Here is a 17052-nt window from a genome sequence, read left to right as displayed (position 1 = left end):
CTACTGGTCTGTGTGAACAGTCTAGCTATCCCACTACTGGTCTGTGTGAACAGTCTAGCTATCCCACTACTGGTCTGTGTGAACAGTCTAGCTATCCCACTACTGGTCTGTGTGAACAGTCTAGCTATTCCACTACTGGTCTGTGTGAACAGTCTAGCTATCCCACTACTGGTCCGTGTGAACAGTCGAGATATCCCACTACTGGTCCTTGTGAACAGTGTAGCTATCCCACTACTGGTCCGTGTGAACAGTATAGGTATCCCACTACTGGTCTGTGTGAACAATCTAGCTATCCCACTACTGGTCTGTGTGAACAGTCGAGCTATCCCACTACTGGTCTGTGTGAACAGTCTAGCTATCCCACTACTGGTTTGTGTGAACAGTCTAGCTCTCCCACTACTGGTCTGTGTGAACAGTATAGCTATCCCACTACTGGTCTGTGTGAACAGTATAGCTATCCCACTACTGGTCTGTGTGAACAGTATAGCTATCCCACTACTGGTCTGTGTGAACAGTCTAGCTATCCCACTACTGGTCTGTGTGAACAGTCTAGCTATCCCACTACTGGTCCGTGTGAACAGTCTAGGTATCCCACCACTGGTCTGTGTGAACAGTATAGGTATCCCACTACTGGTCTGTGTGAACAATCTAGCTATCCCACTACTGGTCCGTGTGAACAGTGTAATTATCCCACTACTGGTCTGTGTGAACAGTCTAGCTATTCCACTACTGGTTTGTGTGAACAGTCTAGCTATCCCACTACTGGTCTGTGTGAACAGTATAGCTATCCCACTACTGGTCTGTGTGAACAGTATAGCTATCCCACTACTGGTTTGTGTGAACAGTCTAGCTCTCCCACTACTGGTCTGTGTGAACAGTATAGCTATCCCACTACTGTTCTGTGTGAACAGTATAGCTATCCCACTACTGGTCTGTGTGAACAGTCTAGCTATCCCACTACTGGTCTGTGTGAACAGTCTAGCTATCCCACTACTGGTTTGTGTGAACAGTCTGGCTATCCCACTACTGGTCTGTGTGAACAGTCTAGCTATCCCACTACTGGTCTGTGTGAACAGTCTAGCTATCCCACTACTGGTCTGTGTGAACAGTCTAGCTATCCCACTACTGGTCTGTGTGAACAGTCTAGCTATCCCACTACTGGTCTGTGTGAACAGTCTAGCTATCCCACTACTGGTTTGTGTGAACAGTCTAGCTATCCCACTACTGGTCTGTGTGAACAGTCTAGCTATCCCACTACTGGTTTGTGTGAACAGTCTAGCTATCCCACTACTGGTCTGTGTGAACAGTCTAGCTATCCCACTACTGGTCTGTGTGAACAGTCTAGCTATCCCACTACTGGTCTGTGTGAACAGTGTAGCTATCCCACTACTGGTCTGTGTGAACAGTCTAGCTATCCCACTACTGGTCCGTGTGGTCTGAGCTTGGTGGTCTAAAGCTATTCGATCTACACCCAGCATGCTTAGCCCTCTACTGTACTTCCCTAAGTCACGCATGGAGCTGTTGATAGAAGTGTGTATGTTTACTCCCAGGACTCCGGCTTCAGAGACCTAAGGCAGACATTGAATGATTTAAGACGATAGAGAAAGAGAGGCAGAATAAAAAAAGAAAGAGTCACACTAGTGGCGACTTAACAGGAGTTTATTTCAACTGAATTCTGGATTTAGTTCTACCAGCTTGGTGTTCAGTAGTTATTGTTTCCTTCTTAAAATCACAAACATCTAAACAACCACAAACAAGTAACAAAAAAAAAGACAGAATAAAATCCACAATGTCTCGTGTCATTAAATATATCCATATATAATAACCATAATATATTAGTACACATTGTAAAACAAACATTGCAAAAAATGGTTTTGCAAAGGCCACCACAGCTAAACAACATTTACAATTAAAAAGTATGAACAAAAGCAGCGTTTTGACAGATCTGCGGTCGTAATATTTCATCAAAGCGGAGGACGTTGTCAATCCATTGCTTGGAATACTGATCTAAAATGTACATCATGGGGATACAGAGACCGAATGGGGAAAAGACGATTGAGGTTTGATTATATACTATGTGCCAAACAGAAATACATTTACATTTAATGTCACGAGTATGGATATAATGATGAAAGGAAGTAACATGTAAATATATGTATAAATACGTGTAATATGTCATCTGTAATATTTCAATACACCAGCACAGAGAGAAACCGTATGGAACACAGATGCTGGCAATCAGACACTCAATGTACATCTGATTGGTTTGAAATTAAAGAAAGATGTGGTTTTAATTCATTTGGGGATAATCAGGTGATTGAATTACAGGATTTCCCCCCCTCCTAGTCCTCGTTTCGCCCTCTTTGAATCGTTCTGAACTGAATTAATTTGACAGCCTTGTAAGAGACATTGAAGAATGTCTGCAGCTGTTGAATAGCTGCTGCTACGGCATCCATATTAGGTATTCCATATTAGGAAGACCACTGAAAGGTTTGCTTGAAATCTGATGACTTGCTAATATGGATGCCGGACACCACACAAGCTGGCAGGCAGTCCAGCTTGTAACATGTATATCTTATGCACAAGAGTGAGGTCTATGGATGGTTAAGTGGGGGGAGAAGGGGTATGAAGCCTAATAATGACTAATAATGCTTGTGTAATAATGTTTGGAACAGTCCACTGTCCGTCAGAGGTAAACTGCACTCTTACATTTCTCTTGCCTCAATACAACAAGAACGTAAATACTGTTCTTAGGTGTGCACTCTCTCCGTTCTCTTTGCTAAAATCTACAACCAATAAATTGAAGTTAATAATAGTTTTATTATCTAGATCATTTTCACATAAAAATACTACTAATACAGATTTTTTATTGTTGACTGCCAATCCCTTTTTTAGTACCTTGGGGAAGAGGCTTGTTTCAATTAGAAATGCTTAACACATTGTGATTTTACATTTTTTTTGCATCCAAATAGTGTGAATTTAATACGACACAGAAACAATTCTGTGCCGATTGGTGAATAGCCTACAGTATTAGGAAATATTGTTCCTATGGAGAGGTCGTATACATATGTACATTGTAACGCTTTCAATTCAATATGTACTAATATCTCACTGCTTGGTTAACGTTCTCTGAAAACAATCAGATTTGTGTTGTCCACACACAGGGCCTAGTGTGGTAGCTAATCTATTTGAAACCTTAGGTATGATAAGGTTTTATATTCACATCATTGCAAATGCTTCCTTTTGGTTTTGTGTAAAGCATGTGTACTATATTATAATAGTAATGTGAATTCATATTTCATAAATGTACACCTTCAATATCAAATAAAAAAACATCTATATACTAAATCTGGGCAACATGGGGAAGAACCGCACCGCTTTCTGTCTCTTAGAAGAACTGGCTCCAAAATCACTCGATCATTAAATATATACTGAACAAAAAAATAAAAGCAACATGTGAAGTGTTTTATGAGCTGAAATAAAAGATCCCAGAAATTTTCCATACGCACAAAAAGCTTATTTCTCTCAAATTTTGTATACACATTTGTTTACCGCCCTGTTAGTGAGCATTTCTTGTTTACCAAGATATTCCATCCACAAGACCGGTGTGGCATATCAAGAAGCTGATTAAACTGCATGATCATTACATAGGTGCACCTTGTGCTGGGGACAATAAAAGGCAGTTTTGTCACACAACACAATGCCACATGTGTCTCAAGTTTTGAGGGAGCATGCAATTGGCATGCTGACTGCAGGAATGTCAACCAAAGCTGTTGCCAGAGAATTTAATGTTCATTTCTCTACCACATCTGGCATTCTCACATGCGGGATCGTCTGAGATCAGCCACCAGGACAGCTGATGAAACTGAGGAGGACTTTTAGCTGTAATAAAGCGCTTTTGTGGGGAAAAAGTCATTCTGATTGGCTGGGCCTGGCTCCTCAGTGGGTTGGCCTATGCCCACCCAAGGCTGCGCCCTGCCCAGTCATGTGAAATCCATAGATTAGGGCCTAATTCATTTATTTCAATTGACTAATTTCCTTATATTGAATTGTAACTCTGTAAAATCATTAATTATTGCATGTTGCACTTATGTTTGTTCAGTATAATTGAACCAAACATTGATAAAATATTAAAACAAGTGATCCTAAATAGAGATTGAAGATCCTAAACTGAAATCTGGTTGTTATTGTTCTAATAGCAGGAGTCTTTGTGGAATCCCAGACCTTTTGAATGCAGTCCATCATCTTCTTGGGAATCCAGCAATAGTATTATTAAAAACACTGACCATGAAATTAGACAGCAGCACCAGTCAAAAAGAGAGTAAGGACACGGTGTCCATATTAGGACATCAACTCATCTGACGCTGTCCTAATATGGACGCCATGTATTTGACATAAGAACCATCCTTTTTGGAGACAGGTTGACATGCAGTTTGAAACTGTACACGAGTGTGTTAATCACCACAATTCACAATGAACATTCATTCATTTCAGATCATTCTGAATACTGAAACCGGACAAAGAGAAATGAGTAGATTTAAAATAAAATCCTTGATTAAGCTTAGTTAACAATACTGGAGTCAAATATATTGTACACCTTTTAAGAATGGACATTCATTTTCTTTCTTCCCATTTCACTGTCTGCATCTAGGGGCCAACATTCAATCAAATGTACAATATGTCACACCCGCGATATAATAAAAAAACGTAGCTAGTTACTGTGCGTTTTATGTCACATACACATACGACCAGGCGAAGCGCAAGGCAACCTATTTGATAATACATGAAACGTGCATTTCCAAGGCGCAGAACCAATGTTATTTTATGGCAATTTTTACTGCACTGCCAATAGGATACACAATTTCAACACACAAAAAAAAGTTGAAGTGAGGATGTTTGACGATGCAGGCTGGTTTGTCAGTGATATTATTAGCTAACCATAAAAACGACAGAAAACAGAGCTTGTGATAATGCAGTGGCTTGATTGGTGGTGTCTTCGCACCAGCACAAAATGCTCATAAAATTGGGTTATGAAATATCAATATGAAAAAAAAATGAAAACGCAAATAACTTTATATATACTGGTAATAGGTGCAAACTTGGCAAATCCACAGAGACAAATCTCGGAGGAAAAAAACAACGAAGCAATGACACCTGCAGCGTGAGCTCCTTCACAAAAGTCCACTAGAAAAGATCTTCTCAATAATAAAGTAGCGACAACGCACAGGCCCTTTCTGTCCTTCCTCAGTCTCCTTCTCTCTCCTCTCGTCCTTTTTCAACGCCCACTCATCCTTTCTCCTGTCCCGCGTTCCATTCCCTCGCTCCAGGCGTCGTCCGTACTTTCCGCCTATGCCTTCTTGCACTTGCCTTTCTTCTCCCGTTGCTGGAACTTCCTCAGCCGACGGGCCCATGTGTCTCTCCACTGGATGACCAGGGAGCCCTTATCGGCCACCACTCCAGACTGCCCTGGAGAATCCTCATTGTTACCCAGGAGCAGGTACTTCTTCCCGGTCTTGATCTTTGGACACTTGCACGCCACATCCTTGGCCCTGACCCACAGGAACTGGTCGCCGCGGCGGATGCGGCTCTCGCCCTGCTTGTAGACAGAGATGATGTTGACGGTGAACTTCCACCACTCGCCCGCCTTGTCCGCCTTCAGAATGTGCACCTGGACAGCTGGGGAGGAGAGAGAGACTTTAACCGGCGAGTTATTTACAATGTGTTTTTGTTATGTCTTTGTGTGCGACTCAACTCTAGCATTATCATTTCCTGCTCAATGGGATACACAGTACAGTGCTGTTATTCCTATCTCTATCACTGGGGTTCGTGTCTGTATCACAGACTTTAATTACAACCCCATCCATGTCCTCTTGGCACAGGAGAGCAACCCGGTCCTTATCGTCTGCTCCATTCCTTCCTGCTATCCTGACTGTGACCTTGCTCTTTTTCTCTAGACCGGCAAGCCATGATCCCAGCAACAGTTGCTATGTCACCCTGGGACAAAATAATTCAGTTTGACCGAGTCAGACATTTCCCATGGAATCCCTTTTCCTTCTTGCAAAAACTTTGCCAAGACATCTCTCTCTCATCTCTCTCTCTCTCTGGCCGTTCTGTATGACTGGAGGGAGGGGAAAGTGCTAGTGTGAGTGTATCTCCCACTACAGATGCAGGATCTTAATTGAATCACCCTGTTGCAGGTGAAGTTTCCTGCAACATAGGACATTTAAAACTTGTAGCGTCTTTGAGTTTTAAAAAGGTTTCTAATGTTTGTAATTTACACTTTGTAATTTCAGATTTGATGTTCCCTTTAAATACAAAAATGTCCATTAATTATAATCCACATAGTAATTTACATTTCCTGTTGCTGTTGGATTATTTTCCTGCTGTAGGAGACTGGCTCATATTAAGATCCTACATCTGTAAGTCAAGTATGGGTATCAGACAGACCGTGAAGCAGGCTGTACTGACGCCGGGTAGCCTGCTCTTTGTAGCTGAATCCTCTAGCTCTTAGTCCTCTGTGTCCACTGGTCCATGTGCGTCTCCAGTCAGCGCTACTGGCTCCACAGACTAGCACCATGAGACGCTGTGATCTCCACTGTCCAAGCGGCATTACAGGACCATGAAAACACCATAACTGACAAAGCCTCAAGGGCAGGGTTCTGTTCTATTCTCTTTATTAAAAAAAAGTGAGGTTGGCTTCTCCATTTGGCGCTGATTCTAGTGGAGTCAGCAGCAACTACCTACTCAACCGGCCCCAGTGGACAGGAGACTGGACCTGTAACCTAACCAGACGCCCATCAGAGGCTTGTATCCTCCAAGGGAAATGCTGTCAAGACAAAGTTGTCCGGTAGCAGATCCAGCTCCACGTCCATTATAGATGTCAGGTGATTTGATTTGGGCCGTGATTAAGAGGCAGGGATGGGCTGTGAGGAGATGGGTTTTGGGGGGAGCAGCTCTGTGATAGTATGAAGAGAGCACTACGTTGACAATATGTTCCATTGCTCACCAACAGCTCTCAAAAGCAGCATAGATCACCTTAAAATGTAACAGCAGTCGTTAAACCAGGGGTCATTCACTTAACCTCCTATACACACAAACTGACTATCACTGAGCGTGAATGTAATGGCTCTCTCAATGGCTCCAAATGAGACGTGTCCTGCACTGCCCTGCAGATTTGACGCCATGCATGGTAGATCACAGGGTTATCAAATAGGGCCCTGGTGTTCTTTTCTGCTAGCATTAGCATTCCTGGTGTCTTTTACTGTCACTATTAGCATGGGCATTGGCTGAACTGGCTGTTGACCTGGTGGTGAACCCTATTGGTGCCCTCTGTCACCCTGTCCTTCCCTGGTGTCACCACTGGAAGGCGCTCTCTGTTTGTGTTTGCACAACAACACAGGGTGAAACCCTGAGAGACCAAACTGTAAATAACTTAACCTGTTCCACTGTCATTTCAGGCCTTTTGTACGGAGAAATTGCTGTATCCAAGTGGTTCTCTATGGGGGTTGGAGAGTGTCTGCATGTTATCCAGCATAGAACCGAGGCACAGCGAGACACTGCACTCCTAATGCTCTCCGCCACACCGGGACCCTCCAGTAAACCTTCCTGAAGTGTAAAGCGCGAGGCGAGTCTTATCCCTGTACAGGACCAGTACAAAGCCCCCCTGAGGTATGGCGAGGCAGGGAGAAAGTGGATTAGACCCAGGCCTTGGCAGGGAGGCTGGCCCCAGGGCCCAGGGCAGGTTAGGGAGGTCTGCGTAGGACTTGGGTAATGTTGGAGACGGCCAGGGGGGAAGCAGAGGAAATTGCCTGTAATTGGACATTGAGGAGAACAGTAAGAGTAAAACAGTAGGGGTTCCCTTACTGTCGCCTGCTCTGAAGCCCAGGAGCGTGTACCCAAACCCCACTGTGGACTATTACACACACACACACACACACACACACCATGCCTTCCCTGAGGCATGCTGGGGTGGTGCTGGGATCACTCATCAATACCAGCAGGTCCCCTCTACACACTCCTCCTCCGGTGCCTGCCAGACCTGCCCGCCTGTGAGAGACTAGGACGGGGGTAGAGGACACTCCCTGTGTTGTTGAGCAGCGCTCTCAACACTGCTGAGTCTGAGCTACGGTGAGACACACTATGATGTCTTGATGACATGCACCTGGGGTGCACCTGGGTAGGGTCCCACCTCACTCCCCATCTCCTCTCCCCTGTGGGTCTTCAGTGGGCACTGACAAGCTCTGACTCATAGACAGACTTATTTTCAGTGTATAAGGGTAAGAGTTTGTACAGCTGAAGACCACAACACATCACTGGGCTTCCTCAGGACAGAGTGTGTCTCCCGACAGGAGTCCATTGATTCTTGCGTGGGCCTGAGAGGAGAAACATGGCCCCGTTCCACTCCATTGGAGGTGCATGTTCCAAATCCTCCACCGAGGGCTCCTAATGCCTGACTCACTGGAGACCCTAACTAATACACCTCCTTCACACACAAGCTCCACTGCCGGGATCAATGATCCACAGAGCTTTTGTTTTTTACCACTCATTAAACCTGCTCGCCTACAAATGGCTACAAACTAGTTACTGTGGTGCAGAACTTTTCTTTATTTTGTATTTTTTATTTATTCCACCTTTGTTTAACCAGGTAGGCTAGTTGAGAACAGGTTCTCATTTACAACTGCGACCTGGCCAAGATAAAGCATAGCAGTGTGAACAGACAACAACACAGAGTTACACATGGAGTGAACAATAAACAAGTCAATAACACAGTAGAAAAAGAAAAAAAGAGTCTATATACATTGTGTGCAAAAGGCGGCATGAGGAGGTAGGCGAATAATTACAATTTAGCAGATTAACACTGGAGTGATAAATGATCAGATGGTCATGTACAGGTAGAGATACTGGTGTGCAGAAAAGTAAATAAATAAATACATTTGTATATACATATGCATGGCAAGCGTTTACCAAACACCACACGGTAGAGTATTTTCACATCTATAAACGTCCATCTACTCTGGACGGTTCTGACCTAGAATATGTGGACAACTACAAATACCTAGGTGTCTGGTTAGACTGTAAACTCTCCTTCCAGACTCACATTAAGCATCTCCAATCCAAAATTTTATCTAAAATCGGCTTCCTATTTCACAACAAAGCATCCTTCACTTATGCCGCCTAACACACCCTCGTAAAACTGACTATCCTACCGATCCTCGACTTCGACGATGTAATTTACAAAATAACCTCCAACACTCTACTCAGCAAATTGGATGTAGTCTATCACATTGCCATCCGTTTTGTCACCAAAGCCCCGTATACAACCCACCACTGCAACCTGTATGCTCTTGTTGGCTGGCCCCCACTACATATCCGTCGCCAAACCCACTGGCTCCAGGTCATCTATAAGTCTTTGCTAGGTAAAGCTCCGCCTTATTTCAGCTCACTGGTCACCATAGCAACACCCACACGCTCCAGCAGGTATATTGCACTGGTCATTCCCAAAACTAACACTTCCTCTGTCTGCCTTTCCTTCCAGTTCTCTGCTGCCAATGACTGGAACGAATTGCAAAAATCTCTTGAGTCTTTTATCTCCCTCTCTAAGTTTAAGCATCAGCTGTCAGAGCAGCTTACCGATCACTGTACCTGTACACTGCCAATCTGTAAATAGCACATCCAACTACCTCATCCATGTATTATTACTTACGCTCTTGCTCTTTTGCACCCCAGTATCTCTACTTGCACATCATCATCTGCACATCTATCACTCCCATATTAATGCTAAATTGTAAATATTTTCGCCTCCAGGGCCTATTTATGGCCTACCTCCCTACTCTTCTACATTTGCACACACTGTACATAAATAGAGAAATCATTATTTTATTCTATTGACTGTTTGGTTATGTTAAACTCTGTGTTGTTGTTTTTTTTCACACTGTGTTGCTTTATCTTGGCCAGGTTGCAGTTGTAAATGTGAACTGGTTCTCAACTGGCCTACCTGGTTAAATAAATAAATAAAACAAAATAAAAAAAGAGCTGCAATGAGAGAATTTAAGCCACTTTTCATTTGTGGCACAAGGGATTCCTCCTGACACCATGCCTGGAACCAACCCCTCAAAACCTCAGGAACAATGCCTGGGCTGTCATTCATTCAATCTGCCAAGGTATTTTCAGGCAGGATGCCCCTTCTTGGTTGACTGATTTAACAGACTGGCTTCAATCAGGTCGGGGTCAAACCTCCACAACCTTCACCAGGGTCTTAACCACCTAAAGCACCTTTTCAACCTTTCAACCTTTTCAATGACCAGGGCAGCCGGATGGGATGGCCACAGGAATGCCTGTCTGAAAAGGTCCATCCCTTAAGTTCCCCTTAATGAGGACCTTTAGACGCGCACCCCAACTGTCCGTCACACCAACTTTGCTTTATCCATTATCCGCCTTGCCCTTAAATACCTGCTGGGCTGTCCATCATCCCCCCCCCCCCTTCGCACCCTCTCTATCCTCACACCCTAAGCTCTTCTCTCTGATGGCTTGTCCCCCCCCCTTTCTTTGATCCTTTGACTTTCTTTCTTGAAAAGCTGGAGTAAGCTGTCCCTAGAATGCCCAGGAGCTGTAGGATTGTCCTGCGGGGATGCCTGGGCTTGGTGCTGGGTGTTGTAAATAGATATGTAGCTAGCTACTTGAGCTAGCTGAGTTCCCAAGTCCACCAGGGCTCAGGAGGCAGCGTGAGCTTCTACTGTAGGATTGTAGACTGTACTGTACAGAGGATTGAACTCAGCTCACCGTAATCTTTCTTGCAGTATTTCTTCATGTTGATCTTCAGTTTGCCTTTCGACGCCTTGCAATAGGAGTCACAGTCTGAGAGAGAGAGAGAGAGAGAGAGAGAGAGAGAGAGAGAGAGAGAGAGAGAGAGAGAGAGAGAGAGAGAGAGAGAGAGAGAGAGAGAGAGAGAGAGAGAGAGAGAGAGAGAGAGAGAGAGAGAGAGAGAGAGAGAGAGAGAGAGAGAGATCCACACTGGGTTAAAACAACTAAAGAGGGAGCAACACAAACTGTGAAAGAAGACAAAAGTGACACCACATCTCCTTCAGAATTCCTTGCGATACGCATCTGCCAGGTTCAATTGTGTCTTCCTCTAATAGGGCTTATGGTGCATTGAGAGGAGTGGTGGCCAATAGAAATGAGACAGACAAAAAGGGTCCCGCGGCTGCAGGCGACCGCCCCGGCCCTATAGCTCTGATGGGAGGACCTCTGGACTGCTGCTTATTGTGCCACCGCTTCAGAAAACCACTCACATTAACCTCCCCAATCCCCATGCCGACCGCCATCCAACATCCCCCTGTCAAAGTGCCAGTTTGGGACTGATTAAGGCCTGTAGAAGCACTCCCAGCCCCCCAACACCAATAGCCGCGGGAAGTAGGGGTGCTGGAGATGCTGCATCCCCCCTGATAAATGTAAATCATTTTGCCTGAAATTATAGTACTCTTGGTTGAAAAATCCATCCCCATATACTACACCAGGGAGCATAATTTAGCCGCAGAATCTCAATAGCTTCTAAAAAAATAGCTTAGTCTATCACTTACAGTTGGGAAATCACTCTCGTCAAATATAGAACAAGACTAGCAGTTTGACTATTAAACTCATGGGTACACTAGCAATAGATGCCAGTCATGACCTAAATGGAAGCTGCCATCTGGATTATACATCTATGGATTATACATCTATGGATTATACATCTATGGATTATACATCTATGGATTATACATCTATGGATTATACATCTATGGTTGGTTGCGGCTGTCAGTTTGCCTTTTTCCAAATACAACCGGGATAAAAACGTACAGCTAAAAAGAGAAGACTAATCTGTCTGTAGAAGCTTAAAAAAAACTCAACTTTGAGCAATTTTGAGTGATTCTGAGCAAACAGCACTGTTTTTCAAAAGTAGCTCATCTTGAGATATGGCTATTGACACGAGCGCATCGGCCATCACCGGTGAGTAACCAAGGCTTCATCTTCATCATTGGGGGGTGCCACTGAAAAGTCTATTTCGTAACCTACTGTAGCCAAAATGTAAGAGATAAACGCAGACAATCTGTACATTACCTCGGAAATAAAATGTTGACTGCCAGTCGTTCGCTCGATTTAGTTCCAAATTTATGGACGAGACCCAATTGTTCTTTCTATATGTTCTGTTGCCATGCTCGCTGACAACCTTCTTCTCCCTTTCTAGCTAGGACAGTCACGACCTCTGCCTCCAGAATAACAGCAAAGTAGCCGCATTTGTGTTTGTTTAAGCTGTATTCTTATTGACATTCATTTGGATACATCCATAACGATTTTGCCTGGCATAGCTAGAAAAGCCTGCCTTCTCGTCAGGACACTCGACACTGTTCATTACGAGGAGACAGCATTGCAGAGCAACACTAGAATAGAAGCTGGCTAAATACACTGAACAAAAATATAAACGCAACATGCAACAATTTCAAAGATTGTACTAAGTTACAGTTCATATAAGGAAATCAGTCAATTGAAATAAATGAATTAGGCCTTAACCTATGGATTTCACATGACTGAGAGTACAGATACCTTTAAAAAATATAAGCTAGGGGTGTGGATCAGAAAACCAGTCAGTATCTGGTGCGACCACCATTTGCCTCATGCAGCGCAACACATCTCCTCCGCATAGAGTTGACCAGGCTGTTGATTGTGGCCTGTGGAATGTTGTCCCACTCCTCTTCAATGGCTGTGTGAAGTTGCTGGATGTTGGCGCGAACTGGAAAACTTTGTCGTACATGTTGATCGAAAGCATCCCACACATGCTCAATGGGTGACATGTCTGGTGAGTATGCAGGCCATGGAATAACTGGGACAGTCTCAGCTTCCAGGAATTGTATACAGATCCTTGCAACATGGGGCCGTGCATTATAATGCTGAAACATGAGGTGATGGCGGTGGATGAATGGCACAACAATGGGCCTCAGGATCTTGTCACGGTAGCGGTATGTATTTGAAATGCAATTCTGTTCATTGTCCTTAGCTAATACCTGCCCATACCTTAACCCCACTGCCACCATGGGGAACTCTGTTCACAACGTTGACATCAGTAAACCGTTCGCCCACACGACGTCATCTTCCCGATACAATTGAAACTGTGATTCATCGGTGAAGAGCACACTTCTCCAGCGTGCCAGTGGCCATCGAAGGTGAGCATTGTTCCACTGAAGTCGTTTACGATGCCGAACAGCAGTCAGGTCAAGACTCTTGTGAGGTCTACAAGCACACAGATGAGCTTCCCTGAGACGGTTCCTGTAAGTTTGTGCATAAATTATTTGGTTGTGCAAACCCACTGTTTCATTAGCTGTCCAGGTGGCTGGTCTCAGACGATCCCGCAGGTGAAGAAGCCGGATGTAGAGGTCCTGTGCTGGCGTGGTTACACGTGGTCTGCGGTTGTGAGTCCGGTTGGATGTAATGCCAAATTCTCTAAAACAATGTTGGAGGCAGCTTATGGTGGTAGAGAAATTAACATTTAATTATCTGGTGGACGTTCCTGCAGTCAGCATGCCAATTGCACACTCTCAAAACATGAGACATCTGTGGCATTGTGTTGTGTCCCAAAACTCCTAATTTTTTCAGTGGCCTTTATTGTCTTCCAACACAAGGTGCACCTGTGTAATGATCATGCTGTTTAATCAGCTCCCTGATATGCCACACCTGTCAGGTGGATGGATTAACTTGGCAAAGGAGAAATGCTCACTAAACAGGAATTGTAAGGACAGACGCTGGGAGACGAGAAGCAGGAACAGGGAGTGAATATTTAATGAAGACACACAGGAAACAAAACATGAACAGCGTCTGGACAAGGGACACATAACATTAATGCTGACTCTGGAAATAAACTAAGGAAGTAGGGGAGGTAATTAATAATGTGATGTAGTCCAGGTGAGTCCGATGAAGCGTTGATACGCGTAACGATGGCGACAGGTGTGTGTAATGATAAGCAGCCTGACGACTTCGAGCGCCAGAGAGGGGGAGCAGAAGCAGGCGTGACAGGGATGTAAACCAATCTGCACACACATTTTGAGAGAAATAAGCTTTTGTGCATATGGGACATTTCTGGAATCTTTTATTTCAGCTCATGTAACAAGGGACCAACACTTTATATGTTGCATTTATATTTTTGATCAGTATAGTTTGTGCTAGCGAACCTGGCAATATCACAACCAAAATCAAAAATACCAGTTGCTTAAAACAGCTGGTCAAACCAGAAACATAAGTGAGGATTTGACAGCATAGCGCCACTTGCATCAGGACTACAACAGTGTGGATCGGGAAAATATATGTTCATCATTCACCACGTTAGGTCATCAGATGCTCCCAAAAATGATGTCTCTGCAAAAAATGCTACTGTAGCTAGAAAACGTTTCCCCTGTTGAACCTGCATTTACAATGTATACAATTTCAGTATGTGTGGTTTTTGGTTTAGCTTTTTGTAACTTTGTAGCAAGTACAGTCTGCATGTGTCGGCGAATATTGCGTAATGATTGCAAGGTGTCCCCAATATCTTTTTCAACTGTCCCGTTATCTGGTTTTAATGTCCATTCTAGAATTCCCTTCTAACCAATCAGAAATGAGTACTCAACCATGCTATGGATCCTTTTAATAATGTACAATCTGTGTGTGTGTATTTATATATATTCCTCCTAATAATGTACAATCTGTGTATATACATTTCTCCTAATATTGTACAAATGTGTCTCTTCATTGGCCTAGGCTATTGTTTGCATTCAAGACCAGATCATTTTTATTGCTCTCAGTTTGTCAGTGTCAAGTCACGGTCACGGTCATTTCGGGGTGGTATTTAAAAAGATGATGCAAATGTTTTCTATCATAGAAATGACGTTAGGCAAAATAAAATCCAAACCCATACTAAAAAAACTAATGTGGAAATCCTCAAAAGGCCTCTACTCAAAGTATGCCATTATGCAAATACAATTACAGATGCATCCGATGCTTTATTATTTATATAAATATATATATATACACACAAGAGAAAGGAGTTGGCATAGCCACAGGAAGATGTTTTGATTTGGGGGTGCAAAAAAAATGTAATATATATATTTCTTAATTAAAAAATATTCAGAAATATATATATATATATTTCTTAATAAATTTTTTGCACCCCCAAATCAATATATCTTCCCGTGGCTATGCCAACTCTTGTCAACTCAACCGCTATGTCCCTCCAAACCCCACTTTTCAGACCCGCAACCGACTTACTTTCAGGCCCCCACCGACTTACCCCAACTCCCATTCCTTTTCAACTCGCCCCCCAAACCCACCCTTCGAGACCCCCCCAGGGCCGTGTCAAGCTTTGGCATTTATTGCAATAGGGGAACCTCGGGGTGGTGGTCCCAGTGATGGGTGGGAGGAGGGGAGGTAGAGGGTCATAGTCACGACAAAGGGAGGTCAGGAAGGAAATTAGCGGCCCATGAAGCGTTAGCCAAAGCCCTTTCTGGTGTCCACTCCTCCACAGTGAACAAATAAATACCTGACACAGCTAGGGACCGGCCATGGGCCTCATTTATAACCATTGCGTACATTTCAGACTAAATATCTGCATGTGCAATTTCTGAAAATAATACGTACATCTAAAAATATTTATATTTATTCACTTGGCCATACATATGCACGTTTCCCGTTATAAATCAGCCCGTCGTAAAACTGTGCGCGCGAGAACGTGCATTATAACTCATGCATGGAAACGCCCTGCATTCACCTTTTATGGTTTTACAATTAATAAATGTTATCAAATGTTTCTGGAGGGGTTGCCAGCATGTTTTAACCTTTTGCAGTAATTTATTCTGTGTTTGGCAAATGACTGTGACAGTTTCTGAAAGAAAAAATGATGGGAAATGAATTTAGACCAGATCAGCAGAACGTTTGAATCCAACAATGTTTTGTATCGACTTTTTCCCAAAATATTCCGGACTGTTGTGAATTCTGAAACATTGTCCTAGGGTACCATTTTGTATTATTACAGTATTACTGTACATGCATACTTCAATGTAAAAGGTTGACTGTCTGTTCACCTGTAAAATTTGACTGTGTGTTATAATCTGCCCTGCCTATGGGATCACATCGGCTACAGCAAAACTGGAAACACAGTGCCTTCGGATTAAATACAAAAAAATACAAAGCAATCTACACACAATAACCCCATAATGACAAAGCGAAAACAGGTTTTTAAAAATGTTTGCAAATGTATTAAAAATAAAAAACAGAAATACCTTATTTACATAAGTACTCAGCCCCTTTGCTATGAGACTCAAAATTGTGCTCAGGTGCTTCCTTTTTCCATTGATCATCCATGAGATGTTTCTACAACTTGATTGAAGTCCACCTGTGGGAAATTCAATTGATTGGACATGATTTGGAAAAACACACACCTGTCTATAAAAGGTCCCACGGTTGACAGTGCATGTCAGAACAAAAATGACGTTGAAGGAATTGTCCGTAGAGCTCCAGGACAGGATTGTCTCGAGGTACAGATCTGGGGAAGGATACCAAAACATTTCTGCAGCATAGAAGGTCCCCATGAAGGTCTCCAAGAACACAGTGGCCTCCATCATTCTTCAATGTTTGGAACCACCAAGACTCTTCCAAGAGCTGGCAGCCCCGGCCAAACTGAGCAATCGGAGGAGAAGGGCCTTGGTCAGGGAGGTGACCAAGAACCTAATGGTCACTCTGACAGAGCTCCAGAGTTCCTCTGTGGAGATGGAAGAAACTTCCAGAAGGACAACCATCTCTGCAGCACTCCACCAATCAGGCCTTTATGGTAGAGTGGCCAGACGGAAGGCACATGACAGCCTGCTTGGAGTTTGCCAAAAGGCACCTAAAGACTCTCAGACCATGATAAACAGGATTATCTGGTCTGATGAAACCAAGATTGAACTCTTTGGCCTGAATGCCAATCGTCATGTCTGGAGGAAACCGGGCACAATCTCTACGGTGAAGCATGATGGTGGCCGCATCATGCTGTGGGGATGTTTTTCAGCAGCA

The 17052-nt window shown here is 43.6% G+C and overlaps 1 protein-coding gene across 1 annotated transcript in view; it reads right to left on the bottom strand.

The window, feature by feature from the left end:
- Positions 1-1641: 1641 nt before the first annotated feature.
- The window catches only part of LOC135537401 (netrin-1), a 111378-nt gene continuing 95967 nt past the window's right edge, over positions 1642-17052 (bottom strand). Inside the window, exons 6-7 of the mRNA XM_064963574.1 lie at positions 10780-10854; positions 1642-5676 (exon numbers count right to left, since the gene is read on the bottom strand). Coding sequence (XP_064819646.1) covers positions 5348-5676; positions 10780-10854 — 404 coding nt within the window. The 3' untranslated portion in view covers positions 1642-5347. The remainder of the gene's footprint in view (positions 5677-10779; positions 10855-17052) is intronic.

This window comes from Oncorhynchus masou, chromosome 5, assembly GCF_036934945.1.
Source record: "Oncorhynchus masou masou isolate Uvic2021 chromosome 5, UVic_Omas_1.1, whole genome shotgun sequence".
In the NCBI taxonomy this organism is placed as follows: domain Eukaryota; kingdom Metazoa; phylum Chordata; class Actinopteri; order Salmoniformes; family Salmonidae; genus Oncorhynchus; species Oncorhynchus masou.
Note: the sequence above shows the minus strand (reverse complement) of the source record. Positions and strands in the feature narration are given on the sequence as shown.